Source organism: Sorex fumeus, unplaced genomic scaffold (genome assembly GCF_029834395.1).
Source record: "Sorex fumeus unplaced genomic scaffold, SorFum_2.1 ptg000009l, whole genome shotgun sequence".
Taxonomy (NCBI): Eukaryota; Metazoa; Chordata; class Mammalia; order Eulipotyphla; family Soricidae; genus Sorex; species Sorex fumeus.
Window position 1 is genome coordinate 22,648,452 of NW_026606066.1, and position 25,884 is coordinate 22,674,335.

The 25,884-nt window shown below is 43.0% G+C and overlaps 2 protein-coding genes across 6 annotated transcripts in view; one reads left to right on the top strand and one right to left on the bottom strand.

Annotated features, from left to right (window-relative positions):
- FASTKD1 (FAST kinase domains 1) overlaps positions 1-5,599 on the bottom strand; it is a 35,357-nt gene extending 29,758 nt beyond the window's left edge. For both annotated transcript variants that reach the window (XM_056110315.1, XM_056110314.1), the window contains exons 1-2: positions 5,232-5,599; positions 1,755-1,823 (exon numbers count right to left, since the gene is read on the bottom strand). In XM_056110315.1, coding sequence (XP_055966290.1) covers positions 1,755-1,823; positions 5,232-5,566 — 404 coding nt within the window. In that variant the 5' untranslated portion in view covers positions 5,567-5,599. The remainder of the gene's footprint in view (positions 1-1,754; positions 1,824-5,231) is intronic.
- An 8,322-nt stretch (positions 5,600-13,921) lies between these two features.
- The window catches only part of PPIG (peptidylprolyl isomerase G), a 44,296-nt gene continuing 32,333 nt past the window's right edge, over positions 13,922-25,884 (top strand). For 2 of the 4 annotated variants that reach the window (XM_056110288.1, XM_056110290.1), the window contains exon 1: positions 13,922-14,050. The gene's annotated coding sequence lies outside the window, so the exon portion shown is untranslated. Of the gene's footprint in view, positions 14,051-14,291; positions 14,443-25,884 lie in introns of those variants that run through there. The other 2 variants (XM_056110289.1, XM_056110291.1) reach the window with 2 other exon arrangements.

A 25,884-nucleotide genomic window follows, 5' to 3' on the forward strand; every position in this document is an offset into this window, starting at 1 on the left:
GCTGATTATTTACAATTGTAAAAGTAAATCATTTCGCTAGTTTAAAAGTCAGACATTATTGGATTTTTTAAGTGTGTCCTCAGAAAGCAACCTAGGGCATGCAATGTGTCTACTGGGTAAACTTACTGAGCCACAACATCAGCCCTGAAAAATGTTTAAAGGAAGAAAAAAAAAAATCACTAAATTTTTTTTTAAAGTTCAGTATTTACAAAATGAGTTATTATCTCAGCTTTTATAGATATATACAAATATATTAATTTATATAGTACTGATATATTCTCTATACTCATAAGAAGAATATCCTGAACAAATCTCACTTTTTTTTCCTTCTTGGGTCACATCTGGTGATGCACAGGGGTTACTCCTGGCTCTGCACTCAGGAGTTACTCCTGGCAGTGCTCAGGAGACCATATGGGATGCTGGGAATCGAACCTGAGTCGGCCGCGTGCAAGGCAAACGCCCTACCCACTGTGCTATTGCTCCAGCCCCAAATCTCACATTTTTTACATGATTATAATGGCGCATGCTGAAATTTTAACTGTGTAGGAATTAGATTTGAATTGATAATATTTGCAGTAGTGGACCCAAAACCTCCAGGTCAATTAAGGAACTCTGCTCACTTCCTCTCCATGAAGGAGAGCAGACTGCACCCCCCAAATGCTGCTAAGAGTATGACACAGTTCTCTTCTCTACCAGCTAGGTTCTCTCTGCTTCTTTGAATGCTCCTAAACCTCTAGGTTTATACTGTCAGTCTATCACTCAACAAATACTTTTTTCCTGAATTGTAACTTACAGAAAAGAAGATTCAAAAAAGCCTAGTCCAGGGGTCAGAGAGGTAGTACAGTGGGTAGGATGTTTGCCATCCATGCAGCCAATCAGGTTTCTATCCCTGGCCCACACATGGTCTCTGAGGCCGCCAAGCGTCATCCCTGAGCACAGAGCCACAAGTAAGCCCTGAACAATACCAAGTATGGTCCAACAACAACACAACAACAACAACAAAAGCCTAGTCCAGGCTAGGAATATGATTCAGTGGTAAGTGCTGTCTCATTCATATATCCTGGGTTTGATCTCTAGCACCAAAATAACAAAAAGTCTGGATCACAAATAGTTGTGAAACCACCTTACCTATAATATAGTTACATACATATAAACTATGTGTGACATATATAAATAAATGTTATACATATAAAGCATACAACATTCTCTGTCATTAATTAAAGAGGGCATAATTTTATTTCTTGTTTCTCTTTGGGCTGAAGCGATAGTACAGTGGGTAGGGTGTTGGCCTTGCACACACCAACCCAGGTTCGATTCCTTCGTCCCTCTCGGAGAGTATCCAGCCCACATGGCAGAGCCTGGCAAGCTCCCTGTGGTGTATTCATATGCCAAAAACAGTAACAAGTCTCACAATGGAGATGTTACTGGTGCCTCTTGAGGGAATTGATGAACAACAGGCGGACAGTGTAACAGTTTTTCTTTACTTTTGGTAACACCTGGAGGTGCTCAGGGGCTAGTCCTTGCTCAGGAGTGAAACCTATTGGTGCCCAGGGGACCAAATCAGGTGCCAGGGATTTGAAGTGGGGTCAGTGGGATACAAGGTAAGCACCTTATCTCCTGCCCTATCTCAACCAGCCCTGTTTCCTTTCTCTTAAGGAAAAAAAACATAGTCCCTGTTCTTTTCCCACAATATTCTACTGTGTGATCCCTGAAAAAAATAATCCTTATTTGAAATGATAAAACAGAATACTTGCCTTTCCATTCTTCTCCATGCTTCTGTAACTAGTGCTTCAATTAGTGGGTCATGGGCCTCAAGAGAAAACCTAAATAAGAACCAAAAAAAAAGTTTTCATTCTTGAACTTTTTTTTTCAATTATGAAAAATATATCCAGTAAGACTTTTAAAGTAAAAGTGAACTCGAGTTACCTACTTTTACAGAGTTGATCTTTATTTTTTGGTCCAACCTTATTTCAGTTTTCAATTTCTTGGTACAAAATAATAAACACCTACAGTTTCCCCTGTGCAACTTCTCAACCTTTCATCTGCTCATTTCAATGTCTTCCACTGAACAGTAAGATGTCCAATGACACCAGTTATGTTAAAAAGTACACATAACAATTTTTTTCTCTGACTAATTATTATTATTGCTTTTTGGGTCACAACTGGGACATTGCTCAAGGGTTACTCCTGGCTCTGCACTCAAGAATTACCTCTGGCAGTGCTCGGTGAACCATATGGGATGCCGGGGATAGAATCTGGGTCAGTCGCATGCAAGGCAAATTCCCAGCCTGCTGTATTATCACTCCATCCCTTATAAACATATTCTTATAGGAGAAAATTTCAGAAATTTAAACAGATTACTGTTGATGAAATAGTATGCAGCCAGAAAAAATAAAGTCATGCAGTTCATGACAACTTGAGAGGAACTGGAGTGTTTCATGCTGAGTGGGAAATAAAACAGAGGCAGAAGAACAAACACAGAATGACAGCACTCATCTGTTTTTACAGAGAAACAAATCAAGGGTGTGGACACTATCCAACAATAATAAACCTCAGATAACAGAATTTCTCTGAAGAGTGCCAGGTTTGTGGAGAGAGAGGAGGGGAATGATATAGTAATATAGGAGCAGAGATAGAGGGTCTGAAGCACCTGGGTGATAGCTAAGGCAGGTAACTGTGTGCGCCAAGACCATAACTGTCAATGAAAACATAATGGATAGATGGGGAGAGGGAGGAAGGTAGAATAAAAGGTCATGTAGGGACAGGGGTGGACGATCACGGGCACTTTAGTGGTGATGGTATTCAATAACTATGTACATCAATACTATTAGGGACCAATAAGACAGTACAATGGGTAGGGCATTTGCCTTGCATGTTGCGGACCTGGGTTCCATTCCAGGCACCAAATATAGTTCCCCAAACTCACCAGGCATTATCCCCGAGTGCAGAGCCAGGAGTAAATGCTGAGCACCACTGAATGTGGTCCAAAAACAAACAAACAACAACAACAACAACAAAAAACACACCTTACTATAAATATGAAAATAATTGTAACCTTATTACCGTATTGTAACCTTATTACCTTATGATCTTGAAATCCTACTTTTTGGTACTAGCCCAAGAATACAAAACCAATCATTTGAAAAGAGACTTTCAAACCTATGTTCACTGCAGTGATAAGTGAAATAGTCAACATATGTAAGTAATCGTACCGTCAAATGACAGACAAATGAAGAAATTGTGGTATATTTCACAATGGAGTACTATGAAGCTATAATGAAAGGATAAAACTTTAAGGTTTGCTGCAACTTAGATGGAAATGTTGGGGATCATGTTAAGCAAAATAAGTCAACGGGTGGACAAATACCAAATGATCTCACTCATCATGGCATACAGAGAAACATCATTAGGGAATTAACATCTAATGGGGACAAACTCTGGACCTTTAAATACAAAGATGAGATTTCAAGCAGCAAAGAAAGAAGAGAAGAAATTTTATGTTTCTTTTTATGCCAGTACCATACCATTGTGACTATATAATAGAATTTGAAGTTAGGAAATATGATACCTCCAACTTTGTTCTTTTTGCTCAAGATTGCTTTAACAAATCAGCAAATTTGGCAGTTTCACATAAACTGTGATTAGTGCTCAGAAATGAATCCATTTACATATAGTCACTAATAGCTGACAAGGACACCAATAATACCCTACAGGGAAAAAGACAGTCTTACTCCTGGTTCTGTGCTTAGGGGTCACCCGTGGAAGTGCACAGGGGACCATATGATGTGCCTGGTATCAAACCCAGGTTGACTACATTCTGCACTATCTCGATTGTCCTAAAAAGGACAGTCTTTATAATAAATGGCAGTAGATAAACTAGACAGTCACATGAAAACTAATGACATTGGATTCTTATTTATACATATAAAGAAATCAGCTCAATATGAATTTTAAAAGTAAGTCTAATGAGTACACCGGTGATAGGTGTGGTATTGGAATTATGTCCATGAGAAACCATTATTAATAGTATTATAAACCAAAAAATAAAAAAATTTAAATGAATAAATATGCAAGTCTGGGGTCAAGAGAGATAGTGGCCAGGAGGATTACTCCATGGCTTAGAGGCCAGCCGGGCATTCTAGGGGAAAGGGCAGCTCAGATAGAGAAGGGAGCCCCAAATAAAGGGTGTTTGGAGGATCCTCCCAGGAGGGGAGATGCATGTTGAAAGTAGACTATGGACTGAACATGTTTGCCACTCAATGCCTCTTTTGCAAACCACAACACCCAAAATGAGAGAGAGAACAAAAGGGAATGCCCTGCCACAGAGGCAGGGTGGGATGGGGGGGATGGGTGTGGGAAGGATACTGGGATCCATGATAGTGGAAAATGGGCACTGGTAGAGGGATGGGTATTTGATCATTGTATAATCGAAACCCAAGCACAAAAATTTGTAAATCTACAACTGTACCTCATGGTGTTTCACTAATAAAAATTAAAAAAAAAAAGAGAGAGATAGTGGGAAGGCACTTGCCTCACACGTGATCAGTGGTCAACCCATATTCAATCCCTGGCATCCCATATGGTCCCCTGACACTGCCACAAGTGATCCCTCAGCTCAGAGCCAGGAGTAACCCCTGAGCATCATGGATGTGGCTCCAAAACAAAAACAAATATGTGTGTGTGTGTGTGTGTGTGTGTGTGTGTGTGTGTATGTGTCTAAGACCAGAAACCATAAAGCTCTCAGAAGAAAATTAAGAGAAAAGTTTCTTAACATTGGTCAAAGAATTGTGTTTTTGGATTTGACACCAAAAGTACAGCTTGCATGCAAGACAAGTGCCTTACCCCTATACTCTCTGGTCATGTATGATGTGTTAAATTTTTAAGTCAGATACTAATAATTAATTGTTGTCTGCAATCTGAAGTTTGACTACCTATTAATTACATCCTCTTCTTCTCTAACCAATCATTTTCCTACAAAATTCCACAATAATCTAGTTACATAAGCCAAAGTTAATCATTTCTATTTTCACAATTGATTGCACTCTAGGTCTTTAACAGCAATAGTACTAAATTATAAATATCTTATAAACATTTTACAAAAATAAATATAGATTATCAGGAAAATTTTATGGAAGGAAAACCACATTTAAAGAGATTTTTCTAAATCAAAATATAAAAACACTTCCAATCAATTCAATCACTTTCACTGATTCTAAAAGCACATTACTTACTGTTGTGTTATATATAACACATTCACCAGGGTATCATCATTCATGAGTTCTATTTTCTTTGCAGTTATATCATAAAGAGTGACAAACTGAGGATGGTCTTTGATGAAGTCAACATTTTTTAACAAGCTGGTCTTCTGCTTTTGAAACTCCCAAAGCATAGTAAATGCACATCCAACTTGATTTTCTGAAAGTGTGGCTTTGTTTCTTCCAATAAAATCAAATATCTGCTCTTCATCTTCACATTTATTCATCTGACTAATTAATGGTTCACAACTGAAAGATCGAAACCGAAACACCCTCCAGGAGAATTGACAAACAGCTTTTAAACGAAGCATATTTGGAAGCAGCGAGTTTTCAAAAAGAAACCTTTTCACTTACATCACAAATTTTCTTAGGTTAAAAAAAAGAAAAATTTGCAACTAGTAGTCAGGTACATTATACTGATATAAAAATAACTGGTTTTCTTTCATGTATTTTGCTTCTATTGTGACTCTAAATCCCATTTCAATATGCAGCTTCTGTAAAAGAATTAGTTTCACATAATTACATGAGTAATATTAAATTAATTCCAAAAGTTAAATAGAGGTAACAAGACGCTTTTTCTGCACTAATTACATACTTTACTCCTAGTCTGAACCAGATAGCAGGATTTAAATGTCAGAAAAAGGGGCTTCTTTGTCCACTGCAAAAATGTTTGTCAAGAGCTGGATGACTGCTGAGAGTAAGGAGCCAGGTACCAGCATTCTCTGGCACCACATTAAACACACACACACACACACACACACACACACACACACAGCACTTCCCATTCTCCAGAACAATACTTGGAAGCATCCTCCATCCCTCCCCCGCCAGGATTTTGTTGTTTAAATTTACTTTTTACATAAAGTTTGATAACTTCACCATAAAAGTAGAAAGAAAAAAGATGAAAAAAAAAACTAAAACTTAGAATCATCTTTCAAAATAAAACACAAAGCTGTCTCTCACACACACACACACACTTAAGTTTCTACAAGGAACTGCCATTAAATCAAAGCCATATTACTTTTACAATTGTTTTCAGAAGGATGGGCTCTGGTATATTTGCTTCTAGAATAATTTCTTGTTCTTTTCTGCTTGTACTGTTTCTGGTTTATTTGTTTGTTATTGTAGCAAACATACCGTGGGGCTGAAACCCTCACACCGCAATGCACACACTCCACAGGAGCAGCAGTCTAGGCCCAGTCGGATAACTCAGTTTAGTCACTACTGATGAACAGGTTTTAACCAGCGAGAGAGGTGACTAAAACTCAAATCACGGGGTTGGAGCCATAATACAAGGGAGAAGGGCATTTGCCTTGCGTGTGGTTGACCAGGGTTCAATCCCCAGCACACAATAAGATTCCAGGAGCTCAGAGCCAGGAGTAACCCCTGAGCATCATTGGATGTATCCCCCCACTCTCTCACACCCACAAAAAAAAAAACACCTCAAATCAGTGTCAGGGATGTGGCTCAGCAGATCACTTGCCACACATGTATGAAGTGTTGGTTGGAAATGATCCCCAGCAAGAGTGGGAGCAGGCCAAAAAAAACTCAAAATAAGAAAACATGCAGAAATTAAGTAATGTATCAGGATATTGCAACATAATTAAATAATCAAACTACTTATAAATACTTACAGTTTTAGTTGAAATACACTGGTTACAAATGTAGACTGGGCCTGAGAGAAAGCCTAGAGTGCAAGGGTCCCAGGATGCATTCCTGACACTGGAGAGTCCCCCAAGCACTGCTGAGTATGATCCAAAAATCAAACAAAACAAAAAAAGAAAGAAAAGTTGGGACTATAATCATATTACCTAATTCTTTTGAAATACTCTACTTGGTCTTTTAAGTTTTATTATCCCATTAAATTCTCTCAACTAACCTGCCTGGTAGATATCATCATCTGCACTTTACAGGGAAGAAAGTGGGGGAGAAGGAGCAGATTGTGGGGGGGAAAGGCCTCTGGTGGAGGGTGTGGTGTTGGAACGCTGTATGCATGAAACCCTATCATTAACAGTATTGTAAGCTGTGGTATTGTAAATCACAATGCCTAAAATTTTTTAAAAAGAAATCAGTTTTTAAAAGAAAAGTCAGGTTAGGGAGGAGAGAGAGTACAGTGGGTCAGGGGCTTCCCTAGTATGCCTAACAAACTCATTAGATCCCTGAAACTGAATATGATCCCCAAACACCGCTAGGAGTGATTCCTGAGTACAGACCCAAGACGTAAGCCCTGAGCACCACTACGGCCCCAAAACAAAACAAAACAAAAAGTTCCTACAGGGTCTGAGACGTGGTACAATGGGTAGGGCATTCGTTTTGTTGCATAAGGGCCCCCACGCACCCCTAATTTCCCTAGCACAAGGTCAGGAGTATACACTGATCACAGCCATGCGTGTGCTCCCTCCCCCTCTCCCACAATCACATGGAAAATTCAGACTCAGAAAAGTTTAACAAACTATACTAGTGCCTACCCACCTCTTTCGACTCAGCTTGAACAGTTTCATAACATCAACAAACCAACTATACCTCACGGCAATGCCCGCCCAATACATACCAACACACACGTATTAAGACAAGATTCCTTATCTGCTCACAGCTCCATCGCTAACAAACAGAGGAATCAAGTTTTCCACTAAATGACCTTGGGAAAACTCAGCTAAGCAAAGGAAGGGTCCTGGGACTAAATGAGATAGGTACCCAGCTCTAAGTGGGCAGAGTAACACCAGTTGCAAGTGACCGGCAAGCTCCGCGCCAGGCAAACAGTGGCGCTAAACGAATGAATGGAAAGGGTGTCTCGGGTCCGGGCAGAGAATCTGCTGGAGGCTACCCGGGTCCTCTGCGCTTCACTTTATCCCACCCCGGAAGGGGACCTCTGTTCCTCAGCTGTCTACTAAAATCCCGGGCCGAAACGGGCGGGTCGGGAAAAGAAAACCGGCTGCGCCCCCACACACTTCTGACCTGCGGGCATCATCTTCCCTTCACGACTGGAAATGTTTCTAGAGGGTCCTGGGGAAGGTTTTGGCTCAGCAGTCAAGGCAATATTCCTGGTCCCCAACGGGACAGAACAGACTCGGTTGGCTCGCTCCCCCCTCCCTTACATCCCGGAATTGTTTTGTTTGTTTTGCTTTGAGCCTTTTTCTTGGGGGAGATCACCTTTCCGGCGGAGGAGCGGGTCCCCAACTCTCAGGGCGAAAGCACTGCCTGCCCGGCGAACACAGCGTGCATGCACGGCGGAAGGTCGCACTACATATCCCAGAGGGCGGTGCAGAGAGGGCGGTGGGATGGGGCGGCTCGCGCACGGCGGAGCCTGCCGGGTATTGTAGTTCCTCCTTTCAATTTGGCTGGGCCCCGGCAAAACTTTGGAAGTAATAGGTCCTCTCTGTATTTTAGTGACTGATTTAAATCATCAGTTGTGGGGGCTTGGAGTGATAGCACGGTGGGTACGTGGCCCGACCCGGGTTCGATTCCCAGCATCCCATATGGTCCCCCGAGCAAGGACAAGAGTAATTCTTGAGTGCTTGAACCACGAGTAACCCCTGTGCATCGCTGGGTGTGACCCAAAAAGCTAAATAAATAAATCATCAATTGTGAATGATTTAAATCATCAATTTTATAAGAGCTAATAAAAAGTTAATAAATGACGAGTTTTAATTTCTTCGTAGCAAATTATTGTCAATAGCCAAAAACCAGCAGGTGAAGTTTATTAATTTTTTTGCAATTTGGGAAAAGTAACAGCTTTGAGTAATGCACAGCTCCAGGTAAACCATTGGGACAGCCATTAAACATGTATGGGAAAGATCTTAATATGGATTTTGTCCGGTAAATTTACTAAGGAACTAATGAAGAAGAGGTTTTCTTGTTTTTTGGTGTTGTCAGAAAGCCAGGCAATTGTATGATGGAGCACACTAATAAATTTAAATCATAGTGAAAGTAGTACAGAAGCAGTAATTGGTAAAGGAGTTCACTCCTTAAATGAGAGGGGAATCTTTGGAATTTTGTGTGCAACAATGTTCTTTGAAACTATGTGAAACTATAATGTTGCATACATAATACCAATGTTCTTTGAAACTATGTTTAACAGACAATAGATTTCAAGCGTGTGTCAGATGAGTTTGAAAAACATTAAAAGGATGGGATGTAGTTCTGTGACATAGTACATACCTCTCATGTGTGAGGCCCTGGGTTCTATCACACAGCATTTTTCAGTAACATTGGGACTTAGCTATGAGCATTCAATTCATTTCCCCAACATCAGAGAATCTTTCTCTTCCATCTCTGTGTTTTCCCACTAATTAACATGGAGAAATTATGCTAATAAAAAAAAACTTTTGGGGGGGAGGGCTGGAGCAATAGTACTGCAGGTAGGACATTTGCCTTTGCACGTGGCCAACCGGGTTCAATCCCTTGCATCCCATATGGTCCCCAGAGCAATGCCAGCAGTAATTCCTGAGTGCAGAGCCAGGAGTAACATCTGAGCATTACCAAGTGTGACCCAAAAATTAAATAAATAAATAAATAAAACTGTGTATGCTACCTAATGCCAAGAGATGGATTGAGCATCTGCCTTGCCAGAGTGAGGCCTCCAATGGAATCCTATTTGACCCCTATTCCTCCTGTGTATTAAGCACAGTCAGACAGCTTTGTTGTTGGTGATCCACAGCTCTGAAAACAATTTCCAAAACTGCTAGTGGGTGTTCCCCAGTAAAAACAGAAACCAAAAGTATGTGTAAGCAGGGCCAACGCGATAGTACATTGCACAGGGCACTTGTCTTGCATATAACCGACCAAGGTTTGATCTCCAACATCCCTTATGATCCACCAAGCACCACAAGAGATCATTTCTGAGTGCAGAATCAGGATTGACCTCTAAGCATTGCTGGATGTGGACCCCCCAAAACAAAACAGGATGTGTAAGCACCATAATTAGGGGTGTGACCTCCATCAAGCACTTGTGTGAATACCACAATGAAATTATGTGACCCCAGACAGTACTGTAACTAGAAATTGCATGAGCACCACAAGTAAAAACAGTAACCCTCAATCAAGCACCACAGCTGAGACTATAAACACAACAACCCATCATTGCAACACCACTAGCAATAGAAGTAAGGGGAAAGTGGGACTAATCAATTAAATAGTAAAATATCCAAAAATGATGGTTTTAACTTGCATGTGTCTATCTAACGTAGTCAAAGCCATCCAATAAACATTATTTCTGGATGACAATTAAGGGCCACCAGGGTACCAAGTCCACACGAAGTAGTGCATGAGGATCTCCAGAATTATACTTGGAAGTCTTTAGCGAGTGGGTCCTTCGAGACTGGAGATCAACCTGGAGTGCTGACCAGGAAAAGTCTGTGTCCCTGAGTCCTGTGCTATCTCCATGACCTGGTACTTAGATAATTTTTTTTTCCAGGCAGAAGATAAGATACAGAGACTCAGGATAATCATATAAAATATTTGGGCATCCAGGGACTCCGGGTTCAATCCCTAGCACCACATGGTCCTTCAAGTACTCAAGTGCTGAGTAGAGAGTTTCTTCCAAACAACAACAAATGTGACCCAAAAACTACTATCAACAACAAAAACAAGAATTAGGACCACATGATCCATTTTCAAAAGAAAAATCCAGTACTTATTTGAGTCACGTGTTGAACAAAATAATATCAAATGTCTACTATAACTACATTTATTGATGATGGAATAGAAATGTGTTGATAATAAATGAAGATATAAAATACCAGCATAGAACTAAGATACACTTCAAAAGAACCAAATATATATGTTAGAACTGAAAAATACAACATCTGAAATTTTAAATTCTCAACTTAACCGAACTGGTATAACGAAGAATCAGTAAGCTTAAAAATTATAGGTCCCTTACTGTTGGTGGGAATGCCGACTAGTTCAGCCCTTCTGGAAAACAGTATGGATGATTCTCAAAAAACTAGAAATTGAGCTCCCATTTGACCCAGCAATACCACTCCTGGGAATATATCCCAGAGAGGCAAAAAAGTATAGCCGAAGTGACATCTGCAATTGTCTGTTTACTGCAGCACTCTTTACAATAGCCAGAATCTGGAAAAAACCTGAGTGCCCGAGAACAGATGACTGGTTGAAGAAACTCTGGCACATTTACACAATGGAGTACTATGTAGCTATTAGAAAAGACAAAGTCATAAAGTTTACATACAAGTGGTACTACATGGAAAGTATCATGTTAAGTGAAATGACTCAGAAAGAAAGGGATAGACATAGAAATATTGCATTCATCTGGGGAACATAAAGTAACAAAATAGGAAACTAACACCCAAGTATGGCAGAGATTAGTACCAGGAATTTTACTCAATGACCCGGAGGACAACCACACATGTTAGGGGAAGGGGGAGCTCAGAAAGAGAAGGGAACACCAAATAAAGGGTGTTGGGAGGATCCGCCCACGATGGGAGAGCATGCTGAGGGTAGACTGTCGACCAAGCATGATTGCCACTCAATGCCTCTTTTCCAGACCATGGCACTCAAAAGGAGAGAGAGGGAAATGCCCTGCCACAGAGGCAGGGTGGGATGGAGGCTGCGGGGGGAAGGGGATGCTGGGATCCGTGGTGGTGGGAAATGCGCACTGGTGGAGGGATGGGTGTTTGATCATTGTATAATCGAAACCCAAGCACAAAAATGTGTAAGTCTACAACTGTACCTCATGGTGCCTCACTATTAGAAAATAAATAAATAAAAATAAATAAATAAAATATAGTTGTTGAGAAGAAAAAAAATTATAGGTCCCTGTTATTATTCTCTTTATGTAAGCAGGAAATTCAACAATTGGGGGGTTCTTGCCCTTTGTGTGGAAAAAAAAAAGCCATGCAACATAACTGGGGCACAGGAAAGCAGCCGTATTTCTCCAAGCTAAGAGGGAACAGTTGAGTGGAAAAACCCAGACCATGAGAGCAGCAACTGTTGGTTCCCAAGACGGTAGCACCACAGCAGGTCTTTAGAGCTTTCTGGGTCTGGGTTCGGTTCCAGGCTGCAACATGGATATTGGTTCGATGCCTGTTCTTAAAAAGCTAAGTCTATCAGGGCCTGCAGAGGAATGAGGAAACTGGGGGAGAGGAGAGGTTCGACTTTGAAATCCCCTCATTAGTTTACCCACTCTGTGGGGATGGGGGAAATAGTTCAAGTTTGAAAATCTCCATTAGTTCCAGCCCTCGTGTCTGTGTGCAGTGTGAGCTCTGTCTCTCTCCCTTTCTTACACACACACACACACACACACACACACTCACACACACACACAATCATCAGATGGTGTCATCTCAAGCATGCCCACTGACCACTGACAGATGAAAGTACTAGGCACTGCAGACTTCTAAGACTCTCTTTGGCCTCATGAAGGCCCTCCTTAGAGTTTAAGGAATTCACTTCCTGTTATATACCTAGCTACAACAAACTTCGTTATTGTGTGATTGGGAAAGTCTGTAATCATTAGAATCTTTTAAGAAACCAAGTACTTTGTTTGGTAAACATGGATTCATCTTCTGCCAGGATTCTGATGGTCAAGGTTTAATGCTGGGCCTGGTGATGTGGTGTTAATCAGACCCATCCATTTTATGGTCATGAGAGTCAACCCAGTAGTGCAGGTGGTGGTGGGGCATGGGAATCAAAGGCAGGGCCTCTGTTCATGCCAGGTGTGCTCCAGCCCTTTAAGATCTCTCCCAAGAACACCCCCTACACACGCTTTTTGATTTTGGGCCACACCCAGAGATGCCCAAGGGTTACTCCAGGTTCTGAGCTCAGGGATCACTCCTGGCAATGCTCAGAGGACCATATGGGATGCCTCGGATTGAATCCCAGTTGGCCACATCCAAGGCAAGTGCCTTTCTCGCTTTGCTCTTTCTGGAACCTATATCAACCAATTATAAAGTAACAAAAAGAAATTATCTCTAAAAGCATATGGTAATTCCTAACATTCTGGCTGAACATGCAAGATTTATTTTTAACACTAGGGGTACTTATCTCTAAGACAGAAACCATTTTAGTGTATGAAATGAAAAGAGAAGAAAACAGTATGAAAAGATTTTTGTTTGCTCAGGTGGACATTTGGTTCAGTCTTGACAGGTATGGTGGTCTGTTCCCTAGGTTTAATTGTAGCTGAGATCAGAGTGTTAATGGCTTGAAGGATCACAGCACTTTTTAGTTTAGAATGGAACAGCTTTTCTTCCATTATTGACTAAAAAAACCTCTGCAAATTCTCTGCAATTTTATTCCACAACCTTTAGAGTGAGGTAGCTGTGAGATCACTTGGAAAACGACACCTAAGAACCTCCAAGTCCTTTATAATCTCCTCCGTTCCTCCATGGGAAATTCTGTTCACACCCATTTGCGTAAACTTGTGCCACAGTTAACTGAAAGTCGATTTGGGAGCTCCCAGAAGGTACAGCTTCCTTCTCGGAATCCTGGCAGAGAGGATGGATCCACGTTTCCCAAATGAAACTACTTGGGTTTCTTGAAAGTTCCTGACGATCACGAACTTTCCCATCACACTAGCGGTGAATTCGGTAGCCACTACGCAGCCCGCTCCTCGAACTAGCAGCAGGGCCAGTCGGGAGGCGGGGAAGGAAATGCCAAGCCCCGCCGTCAACCGAGGCGTGACGCACTTCCGGCGCGACGCTTTTCCCCTCCACGCCGGGGCTGGCTTGTGGGGGGAGGGAGGCGGTTAGTGGGCTTTAGCGCCTTTTCTGGCGGCGGTAGATTTGAAGCGCTTCCAAGAGCCAGACCCTGGGAAGAGGAGAGCGGTGCGGGCGCAGGTAGGTGGCGAGGGACCCGTGCCGTTTCGCTGGACGCGTCTGCAGCCGCGGGCCCGGTGTCTGCGAGCGGGAAGGGGCGCCGTGAAGAGGGGCGGAGCCGGCGCGGTAGGCCTGGCCCGAAGTAACCGTTTTCCCCTCCGGGTCTGGAAAGCCGCTGTGTTTCCCCCCTCACCACCGACCCTCAGCTCCCCAAGGATCCGCCGTGGGTTGCGGCGCCGCTTGCAGCCGTCCTCCGGGCGGTGGAAACGGTCCTCCCCGGGCCAGCCCCCGCCCTCTGCGCTCGGGCGCACGCCGCCCTCCCTGACGCATTTTGCCGCACAAGCTGTAATATGGCGGCAGCGGCGGCGGCCTGAACTCTGGGGAGCCCGGGTGCTTTCTGATGCTTCCCGATCGTAAGATTGAGCCTTCTTGCCGAGTACGGGGTGGGCGCGATTGGCGGGAAAGAAGGAGGTGTAGCCTGGTGCCTGTCGGGTTAGGGTGGACAGTGGCCGCCGAGCAACTCCCCTCCCCAGCAATCGTTTCCCCCCCCCCATCTCTAGGGTTGGTTCAGAGCGGACTGAACACAGGCTCCCCTCCCCCCCATACACACACATACACACACACACAGACCCCGTCCCCCCACGCCGGCCCCGACCTTCGCGCACACCGCGGCGGCCGTGCAGTGCCATGGAGCGGCCCCAGGCCATTCCCTTAACGCTTTCTCCGGAAACTTCTGCCCGGGCTCTTTCCCGGTGCCCGGCCGAGCTGACCCCAAGTTTTCCCCTTCCACAACATACCTTTTCCACCCACCCCCACGTTTCGGAGAAGCGGGGCGCAGGGCAGGCCTTTGGGGAGGAAAGGATTGTTCCCGAGGAGGAAGGTAATGGAGCTCCATGTGCCGGAGGGGGAAGCGTGGGGGCCGGCCCCCCGCCCCCACCGCGATGGTATTTTCGAGGAACTAAGTAGAGGTGCGGAGTGGAAATGGAGGATGTCCCGTCGTTTGGGGACTGCGATCAGAGCTCCATTTTGTGCAGTTGATTGCCATTTCTCTCCGCCAACTGGACTTGACCGTGCAGAGCCCCAAGTTTGGGCGTCCGTGGACACAGATAAGTGCAAGGAATAATGATGTGTTTCCGCAATGGAGGGGCTCGTCAACTTTGAGCCGCAGATTGACGGGTTGGTAACGGCGGGGGAGGGTGAGAACCGCTTTGAAATCTTTGCCCGTACGCTCTAGAAGAGGCGCAGACGACTAGAATGGCTGCTTCCCTCATTCATAGTTTTTATGCACCCGAAAACGTGGCTGTTGTTTAGCGTACCCTCCCCCTCTTCCTTTTAACCGTTTGAGGTGGGGTTCTTTCTGTAGTAAATTGCATGTCTGAAATAATCGTGCTCTGTTTGACGTTTAATGATTCAGAATTGTTACCTTCAGATCCTGAGGATTCTGGGTGTATGTGCCCCCAATTTTTAAGATTTTTGGATTTTTGATCGGTCTCTGTAGGGTTGACATCAAGGTTGTCTTAAAATCATCATGAAGCGCGCTCAGATAGTCAAAATTGAAAGTAAAGGTTGAAATGGATGAAATCAGTATAAACTTTTTAATCTAATTTATTTGTGGTTTTGGCCACACCCGACTGTGCTCAGGGCTTACTCCTGGCTCTGCATTCGGGGATCACTCATGGGGTGGGGGTGGGTGGGGGGGTCACGGTAAGCCGTGATTATGTGCTGAGGTCGATTGTGTGTGCAAGGCAAACGCCATACCTGCTGTACTGTCACTCCTGCCCCTCAATAGAAACTTTGTTTGAGGAAAGGAGAAGGACAGCAGCACTGGAGGGATAGTACAGCAAGTAGGGTATTTGCTCTACAAAAATGGCCGGCCCTGGTTTGAGCTCCGGCACCCCGTTCTCCCTACTTCTTTCCCCCATTGCTCCAGGAGTGATCCCTGAGCTCAGAGCCAGAAAGCAGTAAGCCCTTAGCACCGCTGCCTGTAAGGCCCATAAAACTGGAGGAGTGGGGGTGGAGGGAGGGAAAGGAAAGAAAGGTGGAGCAGCCCCTTAAGAAGGTTGCAGGGGAAAGGTGAAAACCCTTTATATCTTCTAAACTAAGGGGATGGATGGATGATCACTTTGCATTGGGTTTAAAATATGCAAGATGGGAAAACAAAGAGCTGAATGTTTGAGGGGATTATCTTCACATCCTGGGTACAAGTCCTACCCCCTCCCCCTTTGTAATCTCTGCCCATTTTCTCTCCTGTCTTGATGTCATTTTCCCTTTTTTTACTGGGAGGTTGGAATTGGGCTTCAGTTTCTGAAGGGAATTTCAGGTGGGGGTCTTTTAGCTACTTCCTGCTGGAAATGGAAGTGCGGATTGCAGGTGAGCACATTTCCCCCACCCACCCAATAGATCTGTCCAGGACTGTCTGTAGACATCAAGTGGAATGTACATTCCGTTCTGCATCAGCATCTATAACTTGAAAGATTTTGAATGAGACAAGTTTTGTAAAGTGTTTGAGAGAGCTGGTCTAAATATTTGAATGTGGGTAAGAAATTGAAAGACCTGAGAGTTCACTGATGCCTTTCTCCCCAAGTCCTTAAAGTGGATTTTGGAATCGGTTTGGTCCCTTGATTGGTCAGGGCAGACCCAGTAGTTAGAATATCTACTTCTTTTACAAATGTTTCAGAGAGGGAAACAAAGGATATGTCTTTGGACAGAGAGGGGCGGAGGGGGTAGAGGTGCATGAGAGGCTATCCTTGTCTTTTAGGAGTTCTTTTTAGTGAAGAAGTGGTTATAGATAAGTAAGACCTTTGTTTAATTCTTAACCAAAACCAGAGTACCAGGGCCAGACTCACTTTGTGTTTCAAAAGAATATAGCTGATTCTATTTTGGATTTTAAATGTAATTCTTTGTATCTCTCAGTGGGACTAGAATTTGTTTTTTCTATAAATAGGCATGTCTCTGAAATGAAATGTGGTTTTCTCTCCATCCTTACAATTACTATAGTAGATTAAGTTTGTTCCTAGTTAAAAAATGGTGATTATTTTGCATAGGTACAGTAAGTATTGAGGTAATAACTTCTAACTTTAGATCTGGGTTAAATTAGAGCAAGGTGACTTTTTTCCAGGGAGCATTTGATCATGTTTTTCAACTACAGGTCTCTGTTTTAGTTCCCTAATACTAGAGTTTGCTTCTGATCTTGAAGGAGGCATGAAAGGGCCATTTTCTTCTGGTTAGAGGCCATCTCTTTGAGACATTGATTGCCCTTGCACCAATGTGCCTATTGAGCCCTAAGGCTCTCCCATTCTCATAGTTGGAATGGCTTTTGTGCCTGCCTCAGTTTAATCTGAGTTCCTTTGTGGAAGTCATTATGAGTATTAGCTAATGCCAGAATTACAGGACAAATAAGGCCCCAAGTTAAGTTAGTATGACAGATGCACAGGACATTATAGGATCCCAGAATCCATTTTCAACACCTATATTTTGGACTCATCACTTTCTGCTTAAGTGGTTTTTTTTTTTTTTTTTTTTGCTTTGCATTTTTGGGTCACACCAAGCAGTCCTCAGGGGCTACTCCTGGTGGTGCTCCTATGGAATGCAGAGGATGGAACCTCAGTTGCTCAAGGCGAATGCCCTCCCTTCTGTACTATGGCTCAGGCCCCTCTGCTTAAGTTTTTTTTTTGGGGGGGGGTCCACACCTGGCGGTGCACAGGGGTTACTCCTGGCTCTGCACTCAGGAGTTACTCCTGGCGGTGCTCAGGGGACCATATGGGATGCTGGGAATCAAACCCAGGCCAACTGCGTGCAAGGCAAAATGCCCTACCCGCTGTGCTCTCTCTCCAGCGCTTCTGCTTAAGTTTTTAAGTATTCACATGGCTACTTTCTTACCCTTTTGTAACTTACCTGTTTTCCTGTTTCTGTATAAATAAGATACTGCATAGAATATCTAGAAAACATACTAAAGGTGTCAAGGATAGAGAAAAGAAAATTATTTCTTTCTACTTATGGTAAGATGCAGTTTATCAGTTTGTTGTGGGTCATAGGTTAATGAACTGTCACTGTCTTCCCCATTGTTCATCGATTTGCTTGAACGGGCCCACTCACATTGTGAGACTTGTTACTGTGTTTGTCATATCGAATACCTCATGGGTAGCTTGCCAGGCTTTGCCATGCAGGTGAGATACTCTCAGTAGCTTGCTAGCTGGAGCGATAGCACAGCAGTAGGGCGTTAGCCTTGCATGCACCCGAGTTCGATTCCTCCGCCCCTCTCGGAGAGCCTGGCAAGCTACCGATGTTAATGGACAAATTATTAAAACATACATTATTTTTGTTAGTTTGTTTTGGGGACATCCCCAGTGGTTCTCAGGTGTTAGCCCTGGCTCTCTGCTTCAGAATCACTCCTGTGCTAGAGATCAAACCTGGGTTAGCCTCATGGAGGGCAAGCTCCCTACTTGATATACTGACGCGCTGGCCTCAAAACATGTAACGTTTAAGCAGTACAGACAGTATGCATGGTCTTTCTTGTTTTCTGTGGGGAAAAAAATGTTTCTTTTTATTTATTTAGGTTTTGGAGCCATACCCAGCTTTGTGGAGAGCTTACTCCTTACTCTCTGCTCAGGGATCACTCTTGGTTGGGTTCAGGGGACCATATGGAGTGCCAAGGGATTGAACCCAAGTCTGCCATGTGTAAGGCAAAAACTGCCCACTGTACTATCACTCTGGTCCCCAAAATCTGGATCTTAAAGGGGGCTGGAGCTGTAGCACAGTGGGTGGGGCGTTTGCCTTGCACTCATCCGACCCAGGGTTCGATTCCCAGCATTCCATATGGTCCCCCAAGCACCGCCAGGAGTAATTCCTGAGTGCAGAGCCAGTTGTAACCCTTGAGCATTGCTGGGTGTGACCCAAAAAGCAAAAAAAAAAAAAAACAACAACAACTTGAAGTGTCTGCATTAAATACAACATATAACTTCATATGCATATTGATAAGGCCTGACATTTTAAGTGACAGTGCTTCTAGGATGAGTCTGTACCCTTGAGCATTGTTCTAAGACCCTTTCCCCACACATTCATTTGAACAAAAGCATTGGAACAGTTCTGCAATTTTTTTTTTAATGAATCACGGTTGTATTTTTTTTAATGAATCACCGTGAGATAGACTTAAAAACCTTTGTGATTATGTTTCAGTCATACAATGATCGAGTACCCTTCCCTCCACCAATGCCCATTCTCCACTACCAATGTTCCCAGTGACTCTCCCGCCACCTCCACCCCATACCCCCGCCCCCTGCCTCTGTGGTAGGCACCGTACCTTTTACTCTCTCTCCTTTTGAGGGTTATGGTTTGTTATACAGGTGAGCAGACTAAATATTTTTAAATGATAATGTTTCCCATAAAACTCTAGTATACTAAATTGACCTGATTTTTTATATAATGTCTGGACTTTTTTGCTTTTTGGGTTACACACGGCGATGCACAGGGGTTACTTCTGGCTCTGCACTCAGGAGTTACTCCTGGCGGTGCTCAGGGGACCATATGGGATGCTGGGAATCGAACCCGGGTCGGCCGCGTGCAAGGCAAATGTCCTACCCGCTGTGCTATCTCTCCAGCCCCTGTCTGGACTTTAAGACATAAAAAACTGCAGAACCATAAGCCCCTGGTATATATTTGTTAACAGAGATTTCTATTATTAACTTTTTTTTTCCCCTTAAAACATACATCTAATTTAAATAATCCTTGATCTGGAAACATTAAAAATTTAAGTTACCAAAAACTTTAGAGACAAGATATTTCTAACATTTATTTTATTTTATTATTCTTGGCGGGGGAGCGATAGCACAGCGGTAGGGCGTTTGCCTTACAAGCGGCCAACATGGCCGACCCGAGTTCGATTCCTCCGCCCCTCTCGGAGAGTCCTGCAAGCTACCGAGAGTATTCAATATGCCAAACACAGTAACAACAGTCTCCAATGGAGACGTTACTGGGCCCACTCGAGCAAATCGACGATCAACGGGAGGGCCTTTACCTTTACCTTTTATTCTTGGGGGGGGGGGGTCACACCCGGTGATGCACAGGGGTTATTCCTGGCTCATGCACTCAGGAATTACTTCTGACAGTGCTTGGGAGACCATCTGGGATGCTGAGAATCGAACCCAAGTTGGCTGTGTGCAAGGCAAATGTCCTACCCTCTGTGCTATTGCTCCAAGCCCCTATTTTAATTCTTTACCTCTCAATATGATGTGTAACCATTAGTACAGCAGCTTTTACCTTCATTACTAGGAAAAACTTGTAAAGTCAAGGGCCAGAGTGATACTATAGCAGGTAGGGTGCTTGCCTTGCACACTGCCAACCCAGGTTCAGCCCAGAGCATTACCAGGGGTAAGACTTAAGCACAGTCAGGTGTGGCCCCCAAAATCCAAAACTCCAACTAATGGTCAAATCAGTTGCTTTTCTGTTTAGATAACACAAGCTGATTTTGATAGACAATGTAAATTTTATGTTCAATTTTATAACTTTAGAGACCTATATGTTTTCAGCTAAACCACTGCTTTTTCTAACCAGCTTTTATTTCCCACAGTTATCTTAGGCCACAAATATTTCTGGGCCAGATAATCTTAGAGTTGCACAAGAAGCAATTTAAATGCAGGGGCTGCCCTGACAGTGTTCAGAGGTTGCTGCCTGTAATACTCAGGAAGATCATGTAGTGCCAGGGATTCAGTTAGACTCCTGCAAACAGAACATGTGTTCAGGATCTATAGCTGGGTCCTGAGACTTATAATTTTCTAGACAGTATAATAGTCTATCTTCTGAATATTTTCTAATTTAACTATTGTGTTGGACAGTTTAGGTTTTTTCTGGTCACTCCTAATTGTTGAAAACTTTACTTAAAATGGAAAGTGACCTTTTATTTTTTTATAGAAAAATTTTTATTTTTTAGCTTTTTTCATAGTTTTATTTATTTATTGTCTTATATTTATTTATTGAATCACTGTGAGGAAAGTTACTAAGCTTTCAGGTTTAGTCTCGGTCATACAATGATCAGGCACCTCTCCCTTTACCAGTACTCATTTTTCCCCACCAAGAACCCCAATATACCCCCCTCCCACCCCTCCCAATTCCTGTGAGGCAGATGATTTCCACTTAACTCTTCTCTACATTGATTACATTCATTATTTCGACAAAAGATGCACCATTATTGTTTAGAATTCCCCCCCCAATAATCAGAATTGCTGAAAAGGCATTGTGAAATACTTTGTTTTCTATAGCTGGTTAAGACAATTATATAATGTTGTGCGGCCGCTATTGCGGCCACGCAATTTTGGATTTCTGCAAAGAGCCAGATAATTATGAGATTGGTTTCTGTGAGTCTGGTGTTATGGCCATGCCGGAGAGCCACTCGTGGGGGGCAACTCGTGACTTTGGTAGGGTGTGAAGGATGAGCCGGTACTGCCCCCCCCTTCCCATGAGACTGCAGTTGCCCTGTCACCACTGGCTCATACCTGGCTTTCCAATAATCTCTGAGGCAGCGGCCGCCTTGCTGTGGGGAGGGGGGGGGGCGGAAGGGAGCAACACCCTTTCCCTCCCAGGGAGGCATGGTGACATAGTTTAACGCCTGGTCCATTCGCTTTTCTGCCGCAAGCTGCCATGCTCTGGATTAAGTTGTTTTGCCTCTGGAGCCATGGCTGTCTGTGCGGTCCAGATGCATTTCTGCCAAAAGCCACTGGGTTTTGAGATTTGTTTCTGAGTCTCTGGAATCATGGCCATTAATCAGTTTGATCAGGAGCCAGAGAGGCTATTTGTAGGTGGCGACTCAAGGTCTCCCTGGGATGGGGAGGAAAGGGCCTGTTCCGCCCCCATCTGGTGAGGCCCCGTGTGTCTTGTCACTGCAGGCCCAAACCTGATTGTCCAATTGCTTCTGGAGGATGACAGTCACCAGGCTGTCAAGGGGAGCAGGCCAAGGCATGAAACCTATTCCCACCTGGAGTGGCCCAGCGCCAGTAACCTACTGCAGGAACAGGACGCATTTCTGCCAAAAGCCTTTGGGTTCCGAGATTCGTTTCTGTGCGTCTGGGATCATGGCCATTAAGCAGTTCGATCAGGAACCAGAGAGGCCATGCCTCCAATTATATAACTGAACCCGAGGTGGTTTGTGGGTGTATCTCCCACATACCTAACTTTTGGCTGTTTACTTTCTTGGTAAACTTTGCCCCAAGTTTTTTTGGGTCTGGCCAAAGGCACAGCGGCAATTTTGGGGTATCTGAAAGCCTGACGGTGCCATCAGGCTGCTGATGCACTTGCCTCACAGGTATAGATTGACCTACTGGCAGCACCATACCTCCTGGAAAATGACCTTTTAGAGAGATTCCAGGAGATTGAGTTAATAAAGTGCTAAAGGAAAGAATAAATATTTCTTGAACATGATGTCCACATTAGCAGAATTGTTCATGCTGCTTACACTTTCAATTTAGAAAAAAAAATTTCCCCCCTTTGGCACTAAAGAGAAAAAAATGTGGATAAGACAACTGCTTTGGGGCTAGAGTGATAGCATAGCAGGTAGGGTGTTTGCCTTGCACACAGCCAACCCAGGTTCGAGTCCCAGCATCCCGAATGGTCCTCCAAAACCACCAGGAGTAATTCCTGAGTGCAGAGCCAGGAGTAACCCCTGTGCATCGGTGGGTGTGACCCAAAAAGCAAAAAAAGGGAAAAGACAACTTTGCGTAGCAATCAACCCAGGTTCAATCCCTGGCATTCCATATGGTGAGATAGAAGTTTTCACATGTTTTCTTCTTCTAAAATATTTTTCAATCATTCCATTTGCCATTTAGTTGTAACAAACAATACAAAATAAATTATTGTTGGCTTTCTATGGGGCAGGCTTGAGGGGTGGTTGGTAAAACGAAGACAGTTGTGGAGGGGAAAATGATAGTGCTAGTGTGGTTGGTGTTGCGTGTAACAAATCATGAATAACTTTAATCCATGGTATTAAGATGGAGAAAAGAAAAACATAAGACAGCTAAAGAAGTCATAATGGTATCTTTTAAAGGCAATTTTATCTACATTGAAATAACCTTTATCTGTTATCTTAGCTAGATCTCTTAGCAAATGTTCATCCTATCTCTTTAACCTTGCACACTTCTTACAAATCTCATATAAATCTTTTATGCTCTTATGCCCTTGTGTTTTTTTAGGGGGAGGGGTGGGCCACCCATCTGTACTCAGGGCTTATTTTATTCCTGTCTTTGCACTCAGATATTGCTCCGATTGGGCGGTGGGGGGAGGGGGAGAGTTGTGGGTGGTAAAGGATGTCTATGATTGCCCAGATGCCTTACCTGTTGTGTTACCTCTTTGGCCCCAGTCTCTGCTACTTTTTAAACCTTTTTTCCTCACTTCTCAGCCTTTGTGGAATGAAAAACAAGGAAGTCCTTGTCCTGAATTAGGTTTTGCTGAAGGGAAGGAAATGGAAGGTTAGGTTGGTTTGATCTCTTCAGACAGCTAAAACTTTATCTGTATTGGTAGTAAAGCTTTTATTGGGTGATGGGGGGATGACTACATCCCATTCCCATCCCCCCCCATGCTCAGGGGTTACTCCTGCCTCTGCACTCCTGGTGGAGCTGGGGGACCATATGGGATACTAGTGATTATCACTTCTGGCCCCAAAGCTTTTTTATTTTTAAGTTATTGTATACTCATTGGAGTAGCCCTTTTTCTTCAAGAACTTTCTGCATTCACAACTTGACTTACTGCTTAGTGGCTAAGAGGTCTAGTTTGCAGCCTGCCTTTCCACATGCTTCCTTAGTAAGCTTAATTATTTCTAGCTTCTAATTTAAAGTGAGAGTTGTGTGATTCTTCCTTTATTTGAGATGTTAGACGCCGTTGTAAGTTTCTGAATAAGTCACAAGGAATAGGAGGGCCTTAGTAGGGGGAAGGAAATTAAGGGAATAATGGACTGATAGGGCAGTCAAAATATTGATGAAAATCTTTATTGTGTATAAATGTTCATAGCACCCAATTTATTTTTTTCTTTTTGGGTCACACCTGGCGATGCACAAGGGTTACTCCTGGCTCTGCACTCAGGAGTTACTCCTGGCGGTGCTCAGGGGACCATATGGGATGCTGGGAATCGAACCCGGGTTGGCCGCGTGCAAGGCAAACGCCCTACCCGCTGTGCTATCTCTCCAGCCCCAATAGCACCCAAATTTGGTCACTGACTTCAAAGATCACGTGTCACAGATCCCCATAATATAATACAGTCTAGTCTCATTTTATCATTTAATAAAAAGTTTTGAAATATGTGAATTATGTGAATTATAAAAATATGATGGAGATGTGATTGAACACATGCAGTTGAAAATTTGCAGATAGACATACCAGAAGCAGCGTTGCCACACCGTATTGTCAATTGATAAAAAAAATCAGTTTGCCTGTTTATGAAATAACTGTAATTTTGCTAAATTCCCTTATAAAATGAGAGACTTATTTTGTACACAGTTTTCTGTGAAATTGTTGTTTTTTCCCCTTCATTCTAGATCTTTATTGTTTTGGTTCAATGGTTAGAAATTCTAGTACAGTGTTTAATTGAAATGGTGAGAGTATATGCGTCCTTGTACACTGTTTGATGGAGGGTTGCCATAAACCTTTAATTTGTGATGAAAAAAAAGTGTTTCACCTTACAACCATGTAATAAAGTAACTAACTCATGATGTGACAAATATGGCAGGGTATCGAGGTTGCTAGTATTTTGTTATTTTAAGGAAACTTGTACCTATATTCTAGAGGATCGATAATTAATTTTGCTTTGTTTCCGGGAAATAAAGCCATTATTACACTAGTTATATTGTTTAGAAATACAAAATAGAGAAGTTATGAGACAATGCTGTCATCCCTCCCCCCCCCCCCCCCCCCCCACACACACACACTCCTTTTCCATGCAACAATGAGCATACCAATATTGGGGCTAGATTTGTTTTTGTTTTTTGTTTACCTGCAAGTTTTTTCAAATTTTTTAATTTTCTTTTCTTTTTTTTTTTCTTTTTGGGTCACACCCGGCGATGCACAGGGGTTATTCCTGGCTCTGCACTCAGGAATTACTCCTGGCAGTGCTCGAGGGACCATATGGGATGCTGGGAATTGAACCCGGGTCGGCTGCATGCAAGGCAAACACCCTACCCACTGTGCTATCGCTCCAGCCCCACAATTTTATTTTCTTAAAGTTATTCACAATAATTGATTACATTCAATATTTCAACACTAGTCCCACCACCATTATACCTTCACACCACCATTATTTAGAATTTTCCCACTACCACTCAAGTCGTCCCACAGGCAGATGCTAATAATTTATTTTGTATTGCTTGTTATGAATAGTATGAGATGTCACAGCCATGTGTTCCTGGAATTCTAAAATTTTAAATAATTGGGGTCCGAAGGCATATCTGCAGCATGCTGCTCTCTTCCAAGATTCACTTGTGTGTCTCTGGATCATAACTGTTAATGCACTTAAATGGCGAGTGGGGAAAAATTTGAAGGCAACATGATCTATATATAATTTAATCTTTAATTCACATGTGTAGGTGTTAAAGTTGATTAACACTGAAGAGATGAAGCAATACATATAAATTATGGGCAGTTTGAGCATTTGTTTTGAGTGTTCTGACTTGTGATTTGTGGGGTATATGAAAATTGATATGTTACGGTGGTAGACACATGAACCTGTAGATGATTTAATTGTGTGGAAATAGAGATGAGTACAAGTAAAACTGAGCATGTAAATAGAATAAGTGGATTGCATCAATACTGTTAGGTTTTTATGATTCAAGTGTGCTATTAAAGTCATTTTGTATAAAATTAGTATTGGTAACTGAATAAAG